General features: G+C 41.4%; 1 protein-coding gene across 1 annotated transcript in view; it reads left to right on the top strand.

The window, feature by feature from the left end:
- SLC16A2 (solute carrier family 16 member 2) overlaps positions 1 to 18,536 on the top strand; it is a 107,694-nt gene extending 89,158 nt beyond the window's left edge. Inside the window, exons 3-6 of the mRNA XM_070759656.1 lie at positions 4,215 to 4,674; positions 6,145 to 6,288; positions 13,550 to 13,778; positions 17,653 to 18,536. Of these exons, the coding sequence (XP_070615757.1) occupies positions 4,215 to 4,674; positions 6,145 to 6,288; positions 13,550 to 13,778; positions 17,653 to 17,876 (1,057 nt within the window). The 3' untranslated portion in view covers positions 17,877 to 18,536. The remainder of the gene's footprint in view (positions 1 to 4,214; positions 4,675 to 6,144; positions 6,289 to 13,549; positions 13,779 to 17,652) is intronic.
- The last annotated feature ends 8,084 nt before the right edge of the window (positions 18,537 to 26,620 follow it).

The raw sequence follows: 26,620 nt of genomic DNA, 5'->3' as shown, positions 1-26,620 counted from the left end.
CTAAATATCAGGATGATGAGCAAAGCTTTTTTGGGAGGAGAATACATTTATCTCACATTATCTTCTCTTATGCAGTACATGGCTCCTGTTCATTTTTATCCCTTATAAACGTTTTGTCTTTGCCTGTTCTTTGGACTCTCCACAGCTTTCCTAACAAGCACCGTTACAATAATTCAGACTTAAAATAAATTATAGCCTATTAGTTACTCAAAGGAAGAATTTCCTGGAAAAATATGAAAATAAATATTAATAATCTTGTGATTCTATTTTAAAAATGGTGCAATGTTTGTGCAATCCTCTCTTAATTGGGCTAATTTTTAGAGCCAACCACTCAGTTCAAATTATTTGCAGTTGGGGGATTGTGTAAACATAGCAGTTGTTTGATATTAATTTCAGATTCTATTTAAAACCCACACACCGCAGACTTGTTCAGGGGTGGTAGCAATTGTCCCATCAAATTCGGTGAGATTTAAGGCAGGCAGTTGGCATAAGAAAAGCAGAGACAGCTTCTGCAGAAAAGAGACTCCATAGCCTGGAGAGAATCTGACTTCAAGAATTACACACTCCGTCATTTTCCGTTTGTGGGTTTTGAAAATTCTCTTTCCCAACCTGACAACCTCCTTGTCAGTAAGCAAGGACTACCTGTAATCCTTTCCTCTGCCGAATGTCTGATAAAGAAGAACAACATATCCAGTGAAGGGCTGCAAAATGTTTTACTACCACACTGTGGGTGTGGCTTGTTAGCCATGTGACCAGGTGGGAGTGGCTTGATGATCATGTGATCGGTGGTGGCTTAAAAGTCATGTGACTGGCTTAAAGGTGGCCAACTTGATGTCACAAACATCAAGGGTTAGAGTTAGGGTGCCTGGCCTCTCCTCACCTCAAAGAGATACAATTTCCCTCTCTATTTACTATCACTGAACATCCAAAATATTCTATTTAATTCTATGTATATACGCCATATGAGTACATACATATTACACACAGACACACAAAAATATACATTATATACTATATAAATTGTATATGGATGTACACACACACACACACACAGCTCTTCTAAAATTATACACGTTCAGTTATTGCGATAGGAATAACATAGCCAGAGCCCAGAAGGGAAAAAAAGAAAAAAAATCATTTTTTTTCTACCGGTACTGTGTACCTGACTATACCTGTAGCAGCCCATCACTGATTATATCAGTTTTCCACCATACCCTCAACCAACTCAGGTTAACAGGCCACAGTAGCTATATTCATAGGAAGTGACATGCCAAAGTAAATGATATCATGTTCGCGTGTAGTAAAACATTTTTGGTTGTTTGTTTTTACAGAGGTCGAACTACAAATCAATCTGTCCATCTGATGGAGCTACACTTTTGTGTGCTGGAACTGATACAGGACAATGTCTCGTATGCTCTCCAGTATGACTCCATGTGCCACCTGTGGCACCCGTGCCATAGGTTTGCCATCACAGCCTTATTCCATTCCAGAGAAATGGCTGCCCAGTCTTTTCTTAAAAACCTCTAGTGATGGAGCACCCAAAGTTTTTGGAGTCAATCTATAGCCACTTGACTGGTGTGCTATAGGGTTCCTGCTTGGGCAGGGGGTTGAACTTGATGCCCTTCATGGTCCCTTTCAACTCTAACAATAAATAAATAAATAAATAAATTATGCTGGTTAATTGTTCTACCAGGAAATTTCTCTTTATTTCTAGGTTGGATCTCTTCCTGTTTATTTTCCTTTATTTAAAAAATAAACTCTATTGGTTTTTTAAAACATTTTCTTTAAAAACAATGACGTAGTTGACATAATTATACTTTTAGTAATTCTGCATTGGTTCATAGAAAGAGAAAAACAAACAATCACATATCTATATTTCATCACAATACTTTCATTCAAAAATATTTCTTTAACTCGATAATCAATATAGTTGTATATTGCTATTATGCAATTGCATAAAAATATATCTTTATATTTACATATTTACAATTTGCATTGCTGATAATTTTGACCATTGCCTATAATTTTCCTATTTGTTTTTCTTCATTCAACCCATTTGCGCCATTGATCCGATGTTTCATAGTATTCTGATTCCTTTTGATCTCTTAGTTCCAATGTGAGTTTATCCATCTTGGAGAAATCGTAGATTTTATTCATTATTGCTTTTTCTGGAGGTATTTCAGTGTTTTTCCAAAAATTATTTTCCATCCTTTACTTTTTGTCCTGCCTTCAAGTGCTTTATAGAATACATTGACTCGCTCTTTCTCTAATGGCATCCCCTCAAATATTGGAACACTGCCATCATGTCACCCGTAATCTTTGTTTTTCATTAAACTAGATACTCCCAGTTACTGTTTCATATGTTTTAACTTTCTTTGTTGCACTGTATCTACAATCTTCTGTGAAGTCTTCTGTAGCTCCAATTTCACATTCTAAAACGTAAAAAAGGTACTGACCCCTCGCATCCTGGACATAAACTGTTTCAACTCCTACCCGCAAAACGTCGCTACAGAGCACTACACACCAAGATAACTAGACACAAGAACAGTTTTCCCCGAACGCCATCACTCTGCTAAACAAATAATTCCCTAAACACTGTCAGACTTTTTACTAAATCTGCACTTCTATTTCTACTAGTTTTTCTCATCATTCCTATCATCCTTTCCCTCCCACTTAGGACTGTATGACTAACTTGTTGCTTGTATCCTAAGATTTTTATTAATATTGATTGTTTCTTCATTGCTTATTTGACCCCTATGACAATCATTAAGTGTTGTACCACATGATTCTTGACAAATGTATCTTTTTCTTTTATGTACGTTGAGAGCATCTGCACCAAAGACAAATTCCTTGTGTGTCCAATCACACTTGGCCAATAAAATTCTATTCTATTCTATTCTATTCTAAAAGCCCTGGATGATATCTTCACATCTCGCTCTTTTAGAAAGGTGCACAACATTCTCAGAGGCTGTTCTCATTCTGTTTACAAACTTTTTGAACTGTTGCCTTCTGCCAGAAGATACAGAACGATTAAAACGCGAACCATACGTTTTCTGAACAGTTTCTATCCCAGAGTATAATTGTACTTAACAATGTACTGTACTAGGGCAGGGATAGGCAAACTTGGCTCTTCTATGACATGTGGACTTCAACTCCCAGAATTCCTGACCTAGCATGATTGGCTCAGGAATTCTGGGAGTTGAATTCCACAAGTCATAGAAGAGCCAACTTTGCCTACCCCCGGTGCTAGGAGGTCGCCATCAGTGAACTGCTGGACAATACGACTTGGTCTCTTGTGTGGATACTGGATGGTTCAGGTGGGAAATTGTGGCTGGTTGAGTATGTTCTTTCAGATTGTTATGTATGTTGAGATTAGAAACATAGAAGATTGACGGCAGAAAAAGACCTCATGGTCCATCTAGTCTGCCCTGGTACTATTTCCTGAATTTTATCTTAGGATGAATAGATGTTTATCCCAGGCATGTTTAAATTCAATGACTGTGGATTTACCAACCATGTCTGCTGGAAGTTTGTTCCAAGCATCTACTACTCTTTCAGTCAAATAATATTTTCTCACGCTGCTTCTGATCTTTCCCCCAGCTAACCTCAGATTGTGCCCCCTTGTTCTTGGGTTCACTTTCCTATTGAAAAGACTCCCCCCCCCCACTTTCCCTTCTGTCCTCCAGACTGTACAGATTGAGTTCATGAAGTCTTTCCTGATCAGTTTTATGCTTAAGACCTTCCACCATTTTTGTAGTCCGTCTTTGGACCCGTTCAATTTTATCAATATCTTTTTGTAGGTGAGCTCTCCAGAACTGAACACAGTATTCCAAATGTGGTCTCACCAGCGCTCTATGCAGCGGGATCACAATCTCCCTCTTCCTGCTTGTTATACCTCTAGCTATGCAGCCATGTTTTCCACTCGCTTTCCCTACCGCCTGACCGCACTGTTCACCCATTTTGTGATGGTCAGAAATCACGACCCCTAAATCCTTCTCTTCTGAAGTTTTTGCTAACACAGAACTGCCAATACAATAGATTGGTCTTTGGCATCATATGAATTCCATTGCATGGGTACACTGTGTATATACATTCAATGACAATAAAAGTATTTATTTATTTATTTCATTTTATTATTTGTATGTTTAAAATTCTAAAGAGAGACTGTGGGATTTCTTACCGAATCCTGTTGTGGTTCTCTCTTTTTCTCACAGGTCCCTGGAGGTCCGCTACTTCACCTACGGAATCCTCTTTGGCTGTGGCAGCTCCTTCGCCTTCCATCCGTCCCTGGTCATTCTGGGCCACTATTTCAAGCGGCGACTCGGTCTGGCCAATGGGCTGGTGACGACCGGCAGCTGCCTCTTCTCCGTGGGCCTCCCGTTCCTCCTGAAAGTTGTGGGGAAGACCCTGGGCCTGGCGCGCACCTTCCAGATGCTGAGCGCCTTCCTGCTGGTCCAGATCTTCTTGTCGCTGACTTTCCGCCCGATGTTTCCCTCTGTCTCAAGTCCCCGAGACAGGGAGGTCAAGCTGGACACCCGGAGCTGGATGCAGCAATGCATGTCGCAGATGCGGAAATATTTCAACTTGCGGGTCTTCAGAAGAATGACGTACAGCGTTTGGGCCTTTGGCATCGCTACCGCCATCTTAGGATACTTTGTCCCTTTCATGCATCTGGTGAGACGGAGAGGGGAAGGGAGAGTGGGGCTGTCCGGTTATACAGAGCTACGCGGTAGGATTTGACAAGATGCCAGAATTTATAGTGTGGCAATTTAGGAACCAGTGCAGAGAAATAACGAAGACACTTTTGTAGAAAAGCAGTGGTAAACAGTGTTCTGTCGAGGTCTCTGGTAGAATCCTCCCAAAAATCCACAGAAACAAATGTCAGACACACACACGTTTGAAAATTCAAAACAATGTTCTTTATACCGAAAAATCCAAATGAACTAAGCACTCCTTTTGTGTAGCAAAGAGCACTTGTCTCCAAACAAACTGGTAATTTGTACAAGTCTCTTATCAGTCCTGAGATACTTAGCTTGCAGCTGTGAGGCAATTCACAGTCCTTCTTCTTTCACAAAGTGAAACACACTTTGCTCTGGTTTAGTTTCAAAGCGGGGGAAAATCAGCACACAAAGGTCGAAGTCAGCAAGGCAGGCACGAAACACAGTGATCAGATAATCCTCCACAATGGCCAAACCCACAGACTGCTATTTATAGCAGCCTCACTAATTACCACAGCCCCACCCAACCACAGGTGGCCTCATTTTCTTTGATAATAATCTCTCAGTTGTTGCTGCCTATGCATCGCTCTCCGCATGCGTGGCTGTATCATTAACTCTTGTTCCAAATCCAAGGAGGAGCTAGATAATTGATCTCCTTCTGAGCTGTCTGCCACACTCTCCTCCTCCCTGTCACTCATGTCTTCTTTGTCAGAGGAGCCTTCATCATCAGATTCCACCGGGAGCACAACAGACCTGCGGCATGTGGATGTCTCCCCCACATCCACAGTCCTTGGGGCAGGAGCTGGGCCAGAACTAACCACAACAAAACAGTTTTACTCTTTGGTGCAATCAAAATAGAAACATAGAAGATTGACTGCAGAAAAAGACCTCATGGTCCACCTAGTCTGCCCTTCCCCATGCTGGCTGGGGAACTCTGAAAGTTGAGGTCTGCATGTCTTAAAGTTGCAAAGCTGAGGAAATGCGGCCTTAGACTTTACAGAATCTGAAACCACCCATTACCCCCTCAACTACCCCCCTAGAAATATGAACTAGGAAGCCTTTAAGGCAGGAGTCTCCAACCTTGGCAACTTTGGGACTTGGGGACTGAGGAATCTGGCTGAGGAATTCTGGGAGTTGAAGTCCACCAGTTTAAAAAGTTGCCAAAGTTGGAGACCTCTGCTTAAGGAGTACAAAGCAGGCCAAAAATTCCCGCTCCATACCTGTCCAAAATATACAAAGGGGAGACCACAAATCATGGGCTATCGTCCTCTTTTCATGCATGTTCAGTTTTTTGTGAAGTGGCACAGTGCGCAGATATCTCCCTTTATCAAGATGCACACTGGATCTAACAATTTGGAACCGGCAACTCCGAAGCGGGTTAGAAAAAAACTCAAGACTGATGCCTCTCTTCCATTTTTTTTTTCAGGTGAAGTTCGTCGAAGTGACATTCGAAGAAAAGGAAAGATCCTGGATTGTGCTTGTTTGCATAGGATCCATGTCAGGAATTGGGCGCCTGGCCTCTGGACACATTGGGGATCTAATCCCTGGATTGAAGAAGATATATTTGCAGGTATGAGACAAGTATTTATTTCAAAGTACTGTTTATTGATTACTTTGTACTTCCTCCAGAATGTCTCATCTGTGTTTGAGACACTCTCCACCATCCACCGTTTTGTTTGGGATAAATACGCCAACACCCCAGAGGATAGGTTCAGGATACAGAGGGATCTAGACAGACTGGTGCAATGGGCCCAAACAAACAATATGAAGTTCAACGCAGAGAAAAGTAGGTGTTCTGCTGGGCTCTCTGGTAGCCTCCTCCCCAAAATTCACAGGTACAAATTTCAGACACACACACGTTTGAAAATTCAAAACAATGTTCTTTATAATGAAAATCCACTTAACCTAAGCCCTCTTTTGGTATAGCAAAGAGCACTTGTCTCCAAACAAACTGGTAATATGTACAAGTCCCTTATCAGTTCTGTGATACTTAGCTTGCAGCTGTGAGGCAATTCACAGTTCTTCTTTCACAAAGTGAAACACACTTTGCTCAGGTTTAGTTTCAAAGTGGGGAAAAAGCAGCACACAAAAGGTCAAAGTCAGTAAAGCAGTCACGAAACACAACGATCAGATAATCCTCCACAATGGCCAAACCCACAGGCTGCTATTTATAGCAGCCTCACTAATGACCATAGCCCCACCCAACCACAGGTGGCCTCATTTTCTTTGATAATAATCTCTCAGTTGTTGTTGCCTATGCATCGCTCTCCGCATGCGTGGCTGTATCATTAACTCTTGTTCTGAATCCAAGGAGGAGAGAGATTATTGATCTCCTTCTGAGCTGTCTGCCACACTCTCCTCCTCCCTGTCACTCATGTCTTCTTGGTCAGAGGAGCCTTCATCAGCAGATTCCACCGGGGGCAAAATAGGCCTGCAACATGTGGATGTCTCCCCCACATCCACAGTCCTTGGGGCAGGAGCTGGGCCAGAGCTAACCACAACAAGTAGGATCCTACACCTAGGTAAGAAAAACCAAAAACACAAACTGGGTGAAAACCCTCTCAACAGCAGTGAATATGAGAGAAATCTTGGAGTCTTGGTGGACAACAAACTAAACATGAGTCAACACAATCTTGAGCTGCATCAACAGAGGAATACACTCCAAAGCAAGAAAGGTGCTAATTCCACTATAATGCCCTAGTTAGCCCCACCTAGTGTTCTGCTGGGCTCTCTGGTAGGAGCCTCCCGAAAATTCAAGGGTACAAATTTCAGACACATACACGTTTGAAAATTCAAAACAATGTTCTTTACCCCAAAAGTCAAAATAAACTAAGCACTCTTTTTGTATTGCAAAGAGCACTCGTCCCAAAACAACCGGGTAGTCTGTACAATTTCTCTTAAGCAGTCATTAAGTACTTAGCTAGCAGCTGTGAAGAAACTTCACACCCCTTCTTCTTCCAATGAAGTGACACACACACACGTTGCTCTGCTTTGGTTTCAAAGGCGTGAAAAATCAACAAACAGAAGTCCAGAAAACAGCAACACAGGATTCCTGAAGAACTGCGATCAGATACTCTTCCACAACGGCCAAACCCACACACTGCTATTTATAGCAGCAGCCCTAATTACTGGAGCCGCATCCAAACACAGGTGGCCTCTCTTATCTCCTGTAATATGTCCTTACTTGGTCTCTTCTATGCATAATTCTGCGCTTGCGTGGGTCCAAGACGTCTTCATCTGAATCAATGGAAGATAATGGAGATTGACTGCCTGGGCTGTGTGCCAAGCCCCCCTCTTCCAAGTCACTCCCACCTTCTTCTTCGTCCGAGGAAACTAAACTCTGAACTGACTCTGTCGGCAATAACACAGGCCTATGACGTGTTGAAGTTTCCCCTGCATCCACCTCCACATTCCCTGGGGCAGGAGCTGGGCCAGAGCCAACCACAACACCTAGTGTACTGCATCTGGTTTTGGTCACCACACTACAAAAGAGATATTGATACTCTAGAAAAAGTGCAGAAGAAGCAACTGTAGTGACGCAATGGTTAGAATGCAGTATTGCAGGCAATCTCTGCCCACTGCCAGCAGTTCAGTCCTGACTGGCTCAAGGTTGACTCTGCCTTCCATCCTTCTGAGGTTGGTAAAATGCAGACCCAGATTGTTGGGGGACAATATGCTGACATTGTAAACTGCTCAGAGAGGATAAAGCACCATGAAGTGAGATATACGTGTAAGTGCTATTGCTTTTGCTATTGCTCTCTCCCATATATTTTAGTCTAACATCTGGAAATTGTGTAGCCAGTAAGGTTTTCTGATGAAATACAAAGCCATACTTATGAGTATGTCCAATTATTTTTTTAAATTTAAAAGATTTTTTTTTAAGGCAGAAAATGTAAGTACAGTCTGTTCTGGAATCCTTCTGCACTGCACAAATTTGCTTTAATGAAGGTCAAAGAAGACCCAGCTTTAGTTTGCTCTGCGTGTCCTGATTTATTTAAACCTCCTTATTTATTTATTTTTATTTTTAAACATTTTTGCATTTTTGGATTGTCTAATAGGCCAGTCTTCGTGTCAGTCAATCAGAGTAGAGATGGGTCCTTTATTATTCATTCAGAAGGCAATGCAGAGGAGTGAATAAGATCCTGGGCCTAAGTAGAGTCATGATAGACCTCATTGGGAGACTGTTTGTTTGTTTGTTTGTTTATTCCAATGCACAACAATACACAATGAAAGTTATAGAGGTTATACTCAAGTAAAATATATTAGAGAAAGAATAGAAGTGAAAATTTAGGAATAGAATATATCAATTAGAGAATAGAAGGATATTATGAGAGCAGTGTAAGAAGAATAGAATAGAAGAATAGTAGATATGAGATATCGGAGAGACAATAGAACAGGGGTTGGAAGGCACACTAGTGCACTTATGCACACCCCTTACTGACCTCTTAGGAATCTGGAGAGGTCAACTGTGGATAGCCCGAGGGTAAAATTTTGTGTGTTAGGGAAAGATACTACGGAGTCTGGTAATGAGTTCCACGCTTCGACAACTCGATTACTAAAGTCATATTTTTTACAGTCCAATTTGGAGCGGTTAATATTAAGCTTGTATCTGTTGTGTGCTCTTGTGTTGTTGTCATTGAAGCTGAAGTAGTCATTGACAGGCAGGGCATTGCAGCATATGATTTTGTGGGCAATACTTAGATCATGTTTAAGGCGTCGTAGTTGTAATCTACAATCCTAATCTATGATTACGCAATTGTAATCTACGTCATAGTCTACTTGACCCACCTCCTGGAACTCTTCCAGAAGGAAAGTTAGATAGATGTTGTCTCCATCTAGGTCTTCTTGACCTCTCAGAGAAAAGGAAGATAGGAAGGCAATAAAAACAGCTGTGGTAACCAGAAGATTGCTCATGATGGTTCAGAGAAACAGAGAAGTTCAAATTAGCTGGTTCTCACAATTTCCCATTTATACTGTCCATAAATGACCAAATAACATTAGCAAAGAAAATTAATTAAGATGAGCATACAGTACTACATAAGAACCAGTCGGGTGTTTGTTTAAGGTATTAGTCTACTTATCCATTCTAATCCAGTCCTGGGCAAAAGGACAGTTGGGTGGTTAATCCTTTTCTCAGCCCTAGGAAGGAGATAATGAAAAACCTTGACAAGAATGCTGCAAGAGGTCATCCAGGCAGTCTCCAGGAATCAGACATGATTAAATAGAAGGAAAAAGATGGATTAGCTCTCCAACCAATTTAAGGATGCATATCGACATTTGACCTCACAATATTTCTACAGGCCTAGCAGAAATAGCCTTATTCCAAGCCATCTTTAGTTCAGAAAGTTGAGGACTTGTGTTCCCTCAACTCCCAAAGTCAGATCTGAGCTTTGAATGTTCTGCATGCTGTCCATAGTGGGAGTCTTTCCTGTTGACTGGAAGAAGCAGTTTATTTTATGTAATTTGTTTAAAAAAATCAATGGAACTAAGCCATTTGTGAACATTATAAAAGTCTGAAGGGAAGAATTAGCCTTCCAAAACTCCAGACTTGGCCTAGAGCTGACCTTCCATTCGTTGCCAAGGAGAGTATGTTGTAAAGTTGGAAGCATGGCAGAGATTTCAGATTATCTAAACAGACAAAAAAAACATTTAATGGATGGAAACAACTCTTTAAGAATCCCTATAATGGGGTCGGCACTTTGCTAAGAGCAAGGGATGGCACAAGAGTTGCTATCACCTTCCAACTTTCTCCTCTGGTTGCTTCCAAAATTTTCACCTTCTTTGAAACTTAGCTTTATCTGTGCTTCTCAGATATCTAGAGCACATTGTCTTTGACTGCCTTGGGGCCTGAGACATTGAACCACAGTACTGTACTCCAGTTGTCAAATCTTAAACACTTTGGCTAATTTAAGTTACCGTAGTTAAGTTTTATTAGATTTGTATGCCATCCCTCTCCGAAGACTCGGGGCGGCTCACAACAACCGCAATACAATATACCCCCCCATCCTCCTTGCCTTTCGTAATCTCCTTAAAACCCACCTTTGTCGTCAGGCATTGGGGAACTGAGATATTCCCTTCCCCCTAGGCCTATACAATTTATGCATGGTATGTTTGGGTGTATGTTTGGGTTTTTTTAAAATAAGGGTTTTTAAAATTATTTTAAATATTAAATTTGTTACATGTTGTTTCATTATTGTTGTTAGCCGTCCCGAGTCTACGGAGAGGGGTGGCATACAAATCTAATAAATAAATAAATGAATGAATGAATGAATGAATGAATGAATAAATAAACAAATAAATAAATAAATAAATAAATAAAAAGTACAAATCCAATAAGTTAAAAACAATTTAAAACCCTTAAATATTAAAAAACGATCATTACTGCACAATCATACCATTCTCATATATTACAGTCAGAAAAAAGGTGGTGCTGGGAGGACAAGATAGTTATTTTCCCCCATGCCTGGCGACATAAGTAGGTCTTCAACATCTTGCGGAAGGCGGGAAGAGTAGGGGCAATTCGAATCTCCGGGGGGAGTTGATTCGCCACAGAGAAGGCTCTTCCCTGGGTCCCGCCAAATGGCATTGTTTAGTCGACGGGACCCAGAGATGGCCAACTCTGTGGGACCTAATTGGCGGCTGGGATTCGTGTGGCAGAAGGCAATCCCGGAGGTATTCTGGTCCGATGCCATGTAGGGCTTTATAGGTAATTTGCTACTTTTTGGGAAAAAGAGAAGAGAACATCAGATACAGGAAAGAAGAGAACTGTTCAGAGGCTTAGGAATGGAAGAACTTACTAAACCAAAGTGGAAGACAATATTTATATTCTTACAAAGAAGTTTAATAATTTTGGCCTAGCCACACACATCTAGACTCAAAGTGGCCTTTCAAGCTATTAGTTGCCCAGCCAAATTTCATATAGAATTGATCATCCATGAAAAGATTTGGGGAATCCTGCCCCCACTCCCACCCCAGATTAGAAAGTCTGGAAAGTGGATCCTGCTCTCTAAACATAGTCTGTGGATATATTTTCCTCCTCCTTAACCAGAGATCAGGAAGGCGTTTATTTGTTTGTTTGTTTAATCAAAAAATGGTTAAGATTTCTGCAACAATCTGAAGTCGCATTTGCAAAATATCAGCATTCAGTTTAAAAATGAATACTGATGAAATAGTAAGATTTCTGCTACCCATTAGACTAGGTAAAATGAGAAAAAAACCTCTCATTTGGAAATGTAAAGCAATGCCAGGGACTTTCTATCATATGTGGTGGGAATTTTTGACACCAAGTAAGAGAATGGCTGGAAAAGATGTTAACACAAAACATAGAGTTAAAGCCAGAACTTTTGTTTACTGTGCATTACAAAGGACAAATATATCAAGGGAACAAGGTATCTAATGTTACATATTCTAACAGCAGCAAGATTAACGTTTGTGCAATGGTGGAAAAATAAAGAATATTTTTTAATACCTCTTCTTTCCCCCTCAAAAGAAGAGGTATTAAACAAGATATGATCTTGTGCTGAAATGGACTCTGGAACTCAAAGATAAGAGTGAAATGGAATATTATGAAATCTGGAATAAAATGTACCATTGGTTGGAGACGAGGAGGAATATTGGGATAAAGGATTTATTGTCTTTATAGTCTTTAGCATACTCAGTAATATCGTAGTCAGGATTATCGATAAGTTGAAAGTGTAGAAATATTTATGTTAGTACTTGGTGACAGGTAGGTATAGAATTGATATGGATGTAAGCTTCACAGACGAAAGAATGTATGTGTTTGAATAGTGATGGATTGAACATAGTTATATTAGGAAAAAGCAACTGTATATTTAGTAAGGTAAAACTTGACAGAAATGTTCAAACTGGAAAAGTCACATCATGTTCAATGTTTTTAATTGCATTATTAATAAAAAAAGCTTTTTAAAAAAGAAATGGTGAGATTTCAGTAACTTCAGGTGAAGATGTCAAAATGTGATGAGATTGCAGGTGAGAGTAGCAGAATCCCACAGGTTCCTAAGCAAGAATGACAGAGTGTTGCATTTTCACATGAAATCCCAGGGACGTCAGAAAACTTATGTGAGTTTGAATACTTGAATGAGGGAGGGAGAAAGAGAAAGAAGTCACTTCCTCTCGTCACTTATGAAGTGTTCCCCTCACTGATTGCCCTCAGCTAGTGATGGGCTACAAATATTTTTACTACCACACTGTGGGTGTGGCTTATTTTGTGGGTGTGGCTTGCAGGTCATGTGACCAGGTGGAGTGGCTTGAAGATCATGTGACTGGGGGTTGGCTTAAAGGTCATGTGACTGGCTTAAAGGTGGCCAACTAGACGTCACTCACATCAAGGGTTAGGGTTAGGGTGGGTGGCCTCGCCACGCCTCAAAGAGATACAATTTCCCCACCTATTTACTATTACTGAACATCCAAAACATACTATTTAATTCTATATATATATATGCCATAGGTATACATACATATTGCACAAAGGCACATAAAAATACCGATTATCTATTGTATATTTTATATGTTATATGTACATACACATATAAACTATATGTGTATGTGCACGAACAGCTCTTCTAAAATTATACACATTCAACCTCATTTACTGCGATAATAAAAACATACCCAGAGCCCAGAAGGGGGGAAAAAGAAAAAAATTCAAAATTTTTCTACTGGTTCTGCGTACCTGACCCAAATTTTTCTTCCGGTACTGCGTACCTGACCGTACCCGTAGGAGCCCATCACTGCTCTCAGCCCCCTCGTTTAGGGAATTCCTCCATATTTGTCTTGGTGGTCTAAACAGCCTCCTTGTTTTGACTCCTCAGGTTGCATCCTTCATCACCTTGGGCATCATGTGCATGATGTTGCTACAGTGCCAAGCATTTTGGGGGGTGATTGTCGTCTGCCTCTTCCTTGGACTCTGTGATGGACTCTTCATCACCATCATGGCCCCCATCGCCTTTGAGCTGGTGGGGCCCATGGAGGCTTCTCAAGCCATTGGCTATCTCCTGGGACTCATGGCCATTCCCATGTCAGCTGGCCCACCAATTGCAGGTGAGAGAACTTTCTAGTTTGATGACAGAAAGCTGTTTCCAATATGTCTAAAAAGTTCTTATCCAAGCAAGATATAAAGAGTTAGTAGAGGGTCATAGTTGTCTCTCAGCTTTAATCCAGGATAGAAACATAGAAGATTGATGGCGGAAAAAGACCTCCTGGTCCATCTAATCTGCCCTTATACTATTTCCTGTATCTTATCTTAGGATGGATCTATGTTTATCCCAGGCATGTTTCAATTCAGTGACTGTGGATTTACCAACCACGTCTGCTGGAGGTTTGTTCCAAGCATCCACTCCTCTTTCAGTCAAATAATATTTTCTCAGGATCTGTAGATTCTTTGACTTGGCCAGCCATCAGTAGCTCAACTAACTCACTAACTATAACACTGTCGTAAATGACAAATGGACAAATCTGTATTGCGTGAATAAACAGTATAAGTATACAATGGTACCTCTACTTAAGAACTTAATTCGCCCCATAAGTAGAAACGTTCTTAAGTAGAAGCAGAATCAATGTAAAAGCAAATAATGCGTGCAAACCCATTAGGAAAGAAATAAAAGCTCAGAATTTGGGTGGGAGGAGGAGGAGGAAGAAGAAGAGGAGGAGGACAGTCGCTGCCGAAGGAAGAAGTTGAGGTGAGGGGAATCAAAAAATCCAAAACTTTAAGGCTTAAAAAAAAGAAAGAGGGACTCTGAGGCGGCCAGGAGGAACACGCGCCTCCCATACACCCGGCATGAGGCTGCATCCCATACATTGCGCGCAAGAGAGAAACCCAGGTGGCCAAGAGGGGGGAACCTCTTGCTCCTTTGACTGAAAGGTGGCTGCTGCTGCTGCTACCTGCTTCCTCTTCCTTCCCATGCTGAAGGGCTCCCCTCTCCTCTCGCTCGCTTGCTTTGTAGACGGAACCTTTCCTTCATTGTGGTGTCTCCTCGGTTTGGCTGAAGCCGAGTTGATCCGGCTCGGGTGAAGCGCCCCCTTTTGCCTTTCCACACTGAGATGCTCCGGGAGGCAATCTCGCACCTGGTGTATGGGAGGCAGCGCGAAGGAGTCACCACAACGAAGTGGTTTATTCCCTCTCCAAGCACCCAGAGAAAGGAAAACGCTCCGTTCGCTCTGGGCTGCCAAAGCACCACTGAAAGGCTCCTCTGGCAGCCCGAGATGGCCGGGATTAAAGGGGGAATGGCAGGAAACTGTCTCCTCAGTTGCCACCCCCCACATATGTCAGGTCCTCTCAGATTTATCCATATTTAAGGAAGTTGATGAGATGTTTGTGAGCTAATAGACCCATTTCACAGATTCTTGGTTGCAAGAAGAAGCAGGAAATGTACGTAGTCTGGATGCTCCTTTTTAGTAGCCGTATTTGTGAAGGGGAGGGCAGGAATGGGTAGGAGAGGCCGGAAGAAAACTGAATTTGACTGCATCTTCATTTGTCAAAACAAGTTGACAAAGCTTTCATTCTCCAGAAGATACCAAAATATAAACCACTACTACTACTACTACTACTACTACTACTACTACTACTACTACTACAAATAATAATAATAATAATAATAATAATAATAATAATAATAATAAACGTTTATTTATAATTCCCTTTTAACAAAGGGCATGACAGCAAGCAACTAACAAGAAGAGACAGTAGGCAATACACACACTTAGCTAAAACACAGCTGAGACCACAACCCTTGTTAAAACCATTCCCAACCTCTCCAATGTCTTCCCTTCTTGCTGATCCCCGGAACAAGGATGTTTTATTCTGCCGAATCAAAGAGGCATGTCTTTAATGCCTTGCAGAAGCAGAGAAAATTGTCCTCTACCCGAAGCTCTAAGGGAAGGAAACTGACCTTTTACTGTCAGTTTCTTACTCCTTACTAGTACTGAAGATGTTAATAGTTTAGGTAATGAAACACCTGCAAGAAAATAAGCTCACAGAGCACCAAGAAATCCTCAATTCCTAATAATTTATAATTTTTAGCCAAACATCTAAAATGAGCTTGGGATGCATCACCCCACCAGCCAACAAAAGTAGTTGTAAACTAATTATTCATCTCAGACTAACACTAACCTCCATCAAATTCTTTGTACTTCAACTTGTATAAGAAAAACCTCTAAAACCCTGTAGCGAGGTTCATAAGTGGTAATAAATAATGTTGTTGGACACTGTGTAAATGCTGGCTGGTTTTAGAAGTAATTTGGCAACTATCAGCAGGCCCAGATTATTTTACTCCTTCGAAAATAGCCAAATGTTGCTCAATAAATTCCCATTTTCCCAGATTAAAAAGATCAAAAGGTTTTGCACAAGAAGTGCTGCAGCTGGAAGGTTTCAGGACCAGTTGTTCCCCTTCTTCTGGGAATAATTTGTACTCTTTAAAAATCAGATTGCCTCCTCCCCAAGCGGTCATCTGAATTTGGAATAAGTAACATTTAATAGTATTTTTTATTAAAGCCCATTAAAAGCTAAATTGAAAGACTTTACTTGAATTCAAGGCTGAAAATACGCCCACTGAGGAAGATATAATTGTGTGCAGAAATGGGTAGCTTAACCAAAGAAAAAAATATAGATGAACTATAGAGTATACCAACTGTTGGGATACGTTCTATGATTGGATGAAAAAAAAAGGAATAAGCAAAGACGGAGAGTTAATAAATGTTAGAAAATATGGAGACCAAATGTCAGAGGATTGGTCACAAAAGGAAAACAAGGGAAGGGATTTGATGTATATTATGTAAATATAATTTATGTAATAGAAAATAAGTACCGTACTTTTAGAGTTGTACTACAGGCACATCACAAATTGTCCAACTTTTTTAAAAAAATGTTTTTTGTGTTTTGTTGTTTGTGTTATGTGTGTTATAAATAAAGTTTATTTCTAATATTTTTAAAAAAGAATTCAAGGCTCAGAACTGTACAACGCTATGAACATTTTTTTTAATCATTTAGTTCAGAATGCCTCCAATTAAAATGAGGGCATATTTTGCAAAAGGGTCAAGGAATTGATGGCACCAACTGTCAGATGTTATATCAGAAATTCTTTTCCTTTCTTCTGAAACCTGGCCCTTCACCCAGTCGCTCAACTTCAAAGACACAGCCCACTTAGAGAAGTTGCTTTTATTTTAAATGAGACAGAAGTGATATCTGCCTTCTGTAGAACACAGGAATTAAGCCCTCTGTATGTTAGGTCCATATTTTAAACCCTGGGTCTTTTTCATTCACCTTTCTGAATCAATGGGTTCTTAGCTGTTCTTTTCCTAGCTTGACATTGTTATGTTTGGCTTTTCTTCCCATCTTAACAACAACAACAACAACAACAGAGTTGGAAGGGATCTTGGAGGTCTTCTAGTCCAACCTCCCTGCTTAGGCAGGAAACTAGACTACCTCAGGCAGATGGTTATTCAACATCTGCTTAAAAACTTCCAGTGTTGGGGCATTCACTGACTGTTAGAACAATTAATCAGTGGAACAGGTTGCCTCCAGAAGTTGTGGTTGCTCCAACACTGGAAGTTTTTAAGCAGATGTTGGATATCCATCTGTCTGAAGTAATGTAGGGTTTCCTGCCTAAGCAGCGGGTTGGACTAGAAGACCTCCAAGGTCCTTATTCTGTTTCTGTTTTTCTGGTTTCCGAGTTCAAATGTTAGATCCAAATAGTTATTGAAGTCCAGAATTCTTTATCATTGGGCATAAAAAAAAACCAGTAATGAAGTTGCTAAGATTCCATAACTCAAGGGCAGAAGCCTTCTCCAACTTGATTTTTCATTATATTTATTATTTTATTTATTATTATTTATTTATTATTTAGATTTGTATGCCACCCCTCTCCGAAGACTCGGGAAGACTATATGTCACCTGCTGCTTTTCTTCTTCTTTTTTTAGGACTCCTTCGTGACTATTTTGGAAATTACAAGCTTGCCTTCTACTTTGCTGGAGTTCCTCCAATAATTGGAGGCCTGATTCTTGCATTTGTTCCCCTCATCCACCAGTATCAGCTCAAGAAGGAACGGCTGGATTCGGGCAAAGACAAGATGTTGGGTTCAGAGTTGGTCCCAAATGGAGAACTCCTCCCAGGCTCTCCAAGCACGGAGGGAGCGACGTTGTAAACTCTGGCTTGGTTACCCTTCCCATCACCAGCAGCAGCGTTTTCTTATCCCCCACCTGAGCCGAGATCTTTTGAAAGACGAACTTCGCCTCTTGTGTGATAACAGAAAATCATTCTGTCGGTTGGTCCTGATCAAAGTCTTTGGCTTTCAAGTTGAATTTGAGTTTCCTTGGCCTCTTTCTTTCCTATCGAACATTCTCATGTCCCAGCTGTGATTTCACATTTATGTCCCAGTTGTGATTTCCTTTTTCCAGTTAGCACCTTAGTGGATTATGCATAGATGACTGTGATAACATTTTTAATTGATTATGTCGGACCACTTCCTCTCCTCCCCCAAAATAGAGCCTGTAGCCATACTTAGTGATTTTGCTGACGGTGAGCTTAAATTCACTGGATACTCCATCCGGAGCAATTGGTGAGGCTGCCAAATTCTCAAGAGGTAAATTAATCAATACTGATGGAGACAGAAGGACAAGAGCTGAACGGGTGGGTTCCGAATCCTTTTCTAAGAAGTTTTCGATCAGCAAGTTTAGCCCTTTTCTCCTGTCTCTCTAAAATCTGTCCCCGAACCAGTAATTAGCCTTTCCCCCATTTCCAGTTCCATTGGGTTATGAATTCTTTATTTGATTTCTTTTGCATATTAAATGAATCTCAAAAGGAAGAACAATTCCTCGTTTATGGATACAGTTGAGGGACCCAGTTGAAAACATGGATGCTGCTGTTCTGGACCCCCAAGAGATCTCGGATTTTCTTACTTGGGGAAAGGGGGATTACCTAGGAGATACCTGGGAGTGCCATTAACCCAGAAGCTGACAGATATTTGGGCCTTGAACTGTACCAGTCATCCAGGGCCTTCTAGAACCTGCATCAAAATGCAATTCTTGTAGAAATGCAAGTTTTCACAAGCTGTTATTTTGAATCACCAATATACCATATTTTTCGGAGTATAAGGCGCACTGATGTATAAGATGCACCTTAGTTTGGGGGGAGGAAAATAAGGAAAAGAATCTGCTTACCAGATAGTCATCTGGCTAGCATCCTTAGTCTGGTCAGTTTCAGCACATTATTTTATCCCCTGTTTAAGGACTTTTTAAAAAAAAAACACCTTATTTGGAGAGAGTAACAATGAAAGAGCTTGCAGGCCAGTAAGAGCTAAGAACATCATTAGCACCTGGTTAGGGCTGGAAAGAAACATTCTGAGCAAGCAGAGCAATGGAAAAAAACCCTGCAAAGACTTAGGGCTTGGAAAACATTATTTGCAGAGAATAACAATGAAAGAGCTTGCAAGCCAGTAAGAGCTGGGAACGTTGTTAGTATCTGTTTAGGGCTGGAAAGAAACTTATTTGGAGCAAGTTATAGTCATGAAAAAAAACTCTGCAAAGACTTAGGGCTTGGAAAACATTATTTGCAGACAGTAACAATGAAAGAGCCTGCAAGGTAAGAGCTGGGAAGATCGTTAGCAGCTAGTTTGGGCTGTGGGGAGAAAGGTTGGGGAAAAGCTACATTCAGAATATAAGACTCACCTGAATTTTCAGCCTCTTTTAGGGAGGAAAAAGGTACATCTTATACGTCAAAAAATATGGTAATGGTTTCCAGAAAGGTAGCTGGAAGAAAATAAAAATCCAGTGGACGTTTACACCAAAGGCTGCAGAGGAGGAAACTGAGGCTCTAGCCTTATCACAGAGGAAGGAGCCCATGGAAGTGGGCAGGTGTCTCCCTTTCATTCGGGGAACGAAGATTTTCTTTTTTCCTTCGGGGCCTGAAAACAACCCAGGAGGGAGAAACAAATGCAAAACATTAACCTGGCTTGCTGACAGCATCCAAGTTAATGGAGGCTTGTGGAGAATCTCTTGTCCTGAGATGTAACAAACCTGGGCTTCTAATTTCCCATTTCTCAAATCATTCCTGGAATGAAGATTCACTGGGTTTTGACCTTATTATTCAAGATCTGCATTCTTCATTACCATCTATAGGTAGTCCTCAACTTTATGACCAGAATTGGGAGCAGACTTTCCATCAGTAAACCAGGCCGTTGTTAAAAGGAGTTGCACTCAATTGTACAGCCTCTTTTGTCACCATTGTTAAGTAAATAACTGCATTGTTAAGTGAATTGTGTAGCTCTTAAGCCGCTCCAGCTTGCCCCGTTGGTTTTGCTTGTCAGAAGCCACAGGTAATCCTCGACTTACAACAGTTCATTTAGTGAACAAAGTTACAACAGCACCAGAAAATAGGATTTACAACCATTTTCCACACTTACTACCTTTGGAGCATCCCTACAGTGACATGATCAAAATTCAGTTGCTTGACAACTGGTTCACACTTGATTTAGTGGTCGTGATTTCTGACAGTCTCAAAATGGGTGAACAGTGCGGTCAGGCGGTAGGGAAAGCGGGTAGAAGGCTTGGCTGCATAGCTAGAGGTATAACAAGCAGGAAGAGGGAGATTGTGATCCCGCTGCATAAAGTGCTGGTGAGACCCCATTTGAAATACAGTGATCCCTCGATTTTCGCGATCTCGTTCTTCGCGAAATGCTATATCGCAATTTTTCCCACCCGATGACGTCACTCTCTTCCTTTCTCATCTTTCTTTCTCTCTCTTTTTCTATCTTGCTTCTTCCTCTCTCACACTCTCTTCCTCCCTCTCTCATCTCTTTCTTTCCTTCTCTCTCTTTCTCTATCTCTCCCCCTCTTGCTGGCGGGCGGCGGGCGGGCGGGCGGGCGGGGGCATCAGCGAGGAAAACCCAGGGAAGGTTCCTTTGGCCGCCCAGCAGCTGATCTGCGAGGCAGCAGCGAGGAGCCGAATCGGGGTTTCCCCTTTGCGTGGGCGGCGGGGAAACCCCGATCTTCGTCTGCTCGCTGCTGCTGCGCTGCCGAGCAGATCAGCTGCTGGGCGGCCGAAGGAACCTTCCCTGGGTCTTCCCCGCCGCCCATGCAAACTCCACCATCTGCGCATGCATGGCTATGAAAAAAGGGCACGCATACGCAGATGGTGTTTTTACTTCCGCAACCCTACATCGCGAAAAATCTATTATCGCGAGGGGTCTTGGAACGGAACCCTCGCGATAATCGAGGGATCACTGTACTGTGTCCAGTTCTGGAGACCTCACCTACAAAAAGGTATTGATAAAATTGAAGGGGTCCAAAGATGGGCTACAAAAATGGTGGAAGGTCTTAAGCATAAAACCTATCAGGAAAGATTTTATGAACTCAATCTGTATACTGTAGTTTGGAAGACAGAAGGAAAAGGGGGGACACGATTGAAACATTTAAAGATGTTAAAAGGGTTAAATAAGGTTCAGGAGGGAAGTGTTTTCAATAGGAAAGTGAACACAAGAATAAGGGGGCACAATCTGAGATTAGGTGGGGGAATTATCAGAAGCAACGTGAGAAAATATTATTTTACAGAAAGAGTACAATCTTGTACTCTTGCAAGTTATAAAACACACATTGAAGAAATGCGCTAATTTGTTGCTGTGTAGCCAACAACCCACTGATTCCATATTTTTCTTTTTTTTTTTTTTAAAAGAAATCTTTGCAGGTTTTCTATCCGTCTCCTGCTCAGGGTTCTAAGATATAACTATGGGACTTGAGTTTGTTGAGTAAACCACATTTTGATGACATTCAGACACTCTAAGTCCTAACACATAAACGGCAACCCTTTTTGTCTTTGCTGAAGATTTTGCTAATGATGTCACAATGTCTTGGCCCATTTAGTAAAACAGAAGTTTTAAGGCTTCTAGAAATTAAAAGGATTCATTTTGCCCCTTAAAACTCTCTAGACAAGAACATTTATTTTGGGTTTTTTTAAAAAAAAAAATAGAAATGTAGAAGGCCACACAGCTCCACAACAAACCTGGGTGGCATTCCACAAAAGCAATTTATACATTGTAATTAAAATAAATCAACCCAGCCACTGTAAGAGACACTGCGGTCAAAGACAATCAAACTGGCAGGACTGACCACCCACTCAAGGTCTGAATTGTCAGACCTCTTCTGAACTTGGTTCAGAAGGGAGTCAGATGTATGTCAGGCAGGATGGAGTGCCAGTCTGCAAGGCAGGGGGTCTCCAAACTTGGCAACTTTAAGACTTGTGGACTTCAATTCCCAGAATTCTCCAGCCAGCATAGCTACGCTGGCTGGAGAATTCTGGGAGTTGAAGTCTACAAGTCTTAAAGGTGCAAAGCTTGAAGACCTCTGCTGCAAGGAATGCCTTAAGCCTCTATTAAAGAGATTTTTGCCCTTTAAAATTCCCCCAAGCACTCTATCCAACCGAAAAAAGATCAAGCAATTCAACCTTGCCCTTCGCAGTCCTTAGTTGTCCCTGCTATACTTCTTGCCTCGCACCTTTTAAGACAAGAAACTAAAAGCAGAAGCTCATTCAAAGTTGATGGGGAAGCTTAGCCACAATCCTGTATTTCCCTTCCAACGCACCCACCTGGGCTTGCCATGTTCAGCCTCAACATTTATCAGCAGGGAAAGCCCTTCCGATCCAGACGTGAAATTATCCCAGCATGATCGAAGCATGTTCCATGAAATCCAATCGCATTCCTGCATAACCAACGTGTGACACTTTTTTTACTTTTGTAAAGAACGCTTACGTAAATGGTCTTCATGCCTTTTTTTTTTACACAGAGAAGTGTAAAGGTTGTGTAAGCTTTGTTACTCCCAAAGGTTTTCTTGTCTCCTCTGAGCAATTTCTCTGTTTCATAGAACCATCGTATGTATCCAATGTTAAACGTATGGCCAATTGTTCTAAGTCTTCTGTCTTCTGATGAAATAATGTTCACATTTTTGTACCTTTGCTTTTCCTTCTGGATAAATGAAGGGGGAGAGACTTGAAGCTGTGCGCTGGGGTGTTCGGCACGAGCCCTCGGTTAAGTTCAAAGGTAGGAATTCAGACACACGCAGTTGTAAGTCAATAACACTGTTGTTTATCGAAAGTAAAAGAGGAGCCAAACACACGTTTAGTCAGGCAAAATGCTCACCTTCAAAGCAACTGCCTTGAATGCTGAGAAGAACAATAAACAAACACAAAGCAGATAACAAGCAGCTGTGAAGACGTCACAGCCACTCTCCTTCAAGAGTTCTCAAAGTCACAAACTTGACTATGATTTAGTTCAAAAGTCCTGGAAACAGTTCAAAGAATACTTGTAGAATCCTGATACAAAATACACGTCCTCCTTTACCGAACTGATAAACTTCCACACCCAGAGGCCAGAACACTGACTATTTAACAGCAGCCCCAATTAGTCTAATTACACCCAGCCACAGGTGATCTACCTTATTTCCTGTAGTATTTACGCAGTTACTCTTTCCTAAACATTGCCCTCCATCTGCGCACATCAATATATGTCTCCTGAATCCAGTGATGATAACGATGATAAATCACTCACGGGGCGACTAACTAATGGGCTGTCTGCCATTACCCCCTCGGAGGATCCCATTTCACTTTCACTATCAACTACAGACGCTTCGCTGCCAGAAACAGTCGGCAGTAAAACTGGCCTCTGACAATGGGAGGATTCACCCACATCAACCCTCACAGTCCTTGGGGCCGGAGCTGGCCCAGAGCCAACCACAACATGGGTGGCCTCGGTGCAAGGGGAGGCTGCCGCTCCCACTATTCCCAGTGTGCTGTGCATGCAGATCCACAGCTCCGGCGTGCGCAAAAGCAAAATCTTGCTTGGATGCACACTTGAGAGAGATCTTGGTGATTTTTTTTTTGCTTCTGCGCATGCGCAGAAGGAAAAAAGTTGCCAAAATCTCACATACACACTGTTCCGCCTGATGGGCCTGTTGAGCAGCAAGGAAATACAAAACACACACACATACCGACTGGAGGTTTCCGAAACACAAAATATATTGCTTTAAAAATTGGCTGAGAACTGCAATGACAGCGGAAGAATGTCTGTTTATGACCAAAAGGTCGAGATTATCTGCCAAGCCGATAACGAATGTCTCAACCCCCACCCACCCCCAAAGTTTGTACAGAAGACCTTCAAACTGGGCTGCAGCAAAGCTACTCTATTGTTCAAGAGCTACAGTCTTTCGAAACACAAGTGTCCAAAAACTGGGTAGTTTTCCAAAGATGCAAGATGTTGGTTTAGAGATGGAACACCAGGTCTGTTTCTTGTTCTCTGTTAAACCATGAACAATAACGCCTGCAAAGAGCTCTCCCACAAAACCTCCCCTTTTAAGCCTGTTGCAGGATTCCCTAATTACTCTCAGCTGTGATTTAAGATCTTCTTTCGTGTCTGTGCAGCTGCTCCTGTCTTTCCATAATCCTGCGCACCCAGATATTGAGGAGGGGGTCATTAATCACCCCCTCCTCATCCGACCCAGATGAGGCTCTAACTGGGGGTTCCACAGGCATTGCAGGGGCCTCCGCCTCTACCTCTCCAGCACCTTCAGCTTCCGTCTCTCCTTCCCCCTCACTCTCTGAAACCTCCGATAGCTACACAGGTCTCCGATGCTCGGACAGACCTGGCTCATCTGGTTCAAAATCTGCCACCAGAGGAACTGGCTGTGAGCCAACCACAACAAGCACACATCCCCTCATGTGATTTGCTTTCAACGCATGCACAGAAGCAAAATCTTGCTCAGATGCGCACACACACATGTACCGGAATCATGGAGCTGCTCGCACAGCTCAATTTTCACTACTGGTACAATGGCATTGACCATACCAGTAGGAACCTGCTACTGCCTTGGTGCCACCTGTCTACGGAGAGGAGCGGCATACAAATCTAATAAATAAATAAATAGTTGCTCAAAATTAGTTCCCTTTGATTTTGTGCACAGGTTGTCCTTGCGTCCTTGCCCTTTCGACAACCATTGCACCCAAAATTTCTGCCGCTAAGTGAAACATTTGTTAAGCGAGTTTCGCTCTGTTTTACAACATTTCCTGCCACCGTTGTTAAGTGAATTGTTGCAGTTGTTATTTTAGTAACATGATTGTTAAATGAATCCGCCTTCCCCATTCATTTCACTTGTCAGAAGATTGCAAAATGTGATCACAATGACCCCCTCCCCCCCTCCCCACACTGCAACTGTCATAAATGTGAGTCGGTTGCCAAGTGTCTGGATTTTGATCAAGTGATCATGGGAATACAGTACTGCAACAGTTGTAAGTGTGAAAAGTAACACAGCAATTTCATTGTCTTAAATCTGTGACTTGTTTTCAACTAACTTTTTGTCTCTGGATCCAAAAATGACCACAGTTTCTGTCTGTCATGTCAACTTTTTAAGCTACAGGATACCTTCAAAACTCATACAAATTGTGCATATAAAGGAAAGTAAAAACTTAACAAATATACTGTTTAATTTTATTCATACAAAGGTTACTGCAAGTTAAATTGTATTCATACAAAAAGGTTTTTTTAATCAAACAATAATTAGTAGACATATTAAGGTAAAAAGTTTTGCTTATAGCTTTTTCTGGGATGTTTAATCTGTGGAGCATCATTCTCACTTGATGCTCCAACAGTAGTCAGCCATCATCTCATCTACCTTGATCCCGTGCCCCCATGACCTTCAAATCTTGGTGGAATCGCTCATCCTGCTCCTCACTGACTGCACCAAGATTTCCCGGGAAGTTAGCAAGATGGCTATGTCAAAAATACAATTTGATGCTCATGTTGCCTAATTAACTATATAATATATATATATAAGTAGAAGAAAACTAACTAGAGTTTTGAAACCAGCTTGCCTAATTACCTATAAAACAGCTCAAAAATCAAACTCAACAGAAATTGTGTTACAAATTCTTCCCCCAGTGTAATCATCAGTCACATTTTCCAGTGCCAGTGTAACTTCAAACAGCCACTAAATGAACTGCTGTAAGTCAAGGACTGCCTTGGCAATTTTTTGAGTCCACGAGGAGAAGGGTGGCCTATAAATCTAATTAAATTAAATAAGTCATGCTTTTTCTATGTGATGTTTCATGCATAATGCGTGTAAAATGGATCTGTTTTGCACATATTACGCATGATCATCTGTTCACACATTCCTTGGATGCCCCTGGCAAGAAACAGTGTTGTAAATTCAGAAAATAGACTTCACATGGTTTCAGTAAGCAAAACCAAGAAACCTTTCCCGATACCCTCGTTTCTGGACTCTAATAATATTGGATTCCAGGTTGCCAAAAAGGATGCTCTCCCTTGAGATAGAAGTGACATAAGGAAAAAAAAAAGTTCTTTTATAGATGGTGAGAAGTTTGATTTTTTTTTTAAGGACAACTGTTTCAAATTACATTTCTGTAGTTAAGAATTCCAGCGTCTATTTGTTTTGAAATAATTCCTTGCCTCTTACTCGAACCCAACATTTTTCCATGTTCAAAAGCTGGGGGGGGGGAATACTTTGGCACAGACAGTTGGAAAAGGCAATAGATGACTTTTGAATAAACCAGTGTTTCTCAACCTTGGCAATTTTAAGATTGTGGACTTCAGCTCCCAGAATTCCCCAGTTAGTTGAGAAAGACAGAATAGAGGGTCCCGTTATGGACATTGTTTTAAAAAAAGACCTTGGAATACTCATATCAAATGACCTCAGTGCCAAAGCCCACTGCAACAACATCACCAAAAAGGCTTCTAGAGTTGTTAACCGAATCCTACATAGCTTCTGCTCCGGTAATCTCACACTATTAACCAGAGCATACAAAACTTTCGCCAGACCAATCCTTGAATACAGCTCACCTGTCTGGAATCTGTACCACATTTTGGACATAAACACTCTAGAAAATGTCCAG

This window comes from Erythrolamprus reginae, chromosome 8 (genome assembly GCF_031021105.1).
Source record: "Erythrolamprus reginae isolate rEryReg1 chromosome 8, rEryReg1.hap1, whole genome shotgun sequence".
NCBI classification, from domain to species: domain Eukaryota; kingdom Metazoa; phylum Chordata; class Lepidosauria; order Squamata; family Dipsadidae; genus Erythrolamprus; species Erythrolamprus reginae.
The sequence above is the reverse complement of the archived record's forward strand: the minus strand, read 5'-3'. Positions and strand labels throughout refer to the sequence as shown.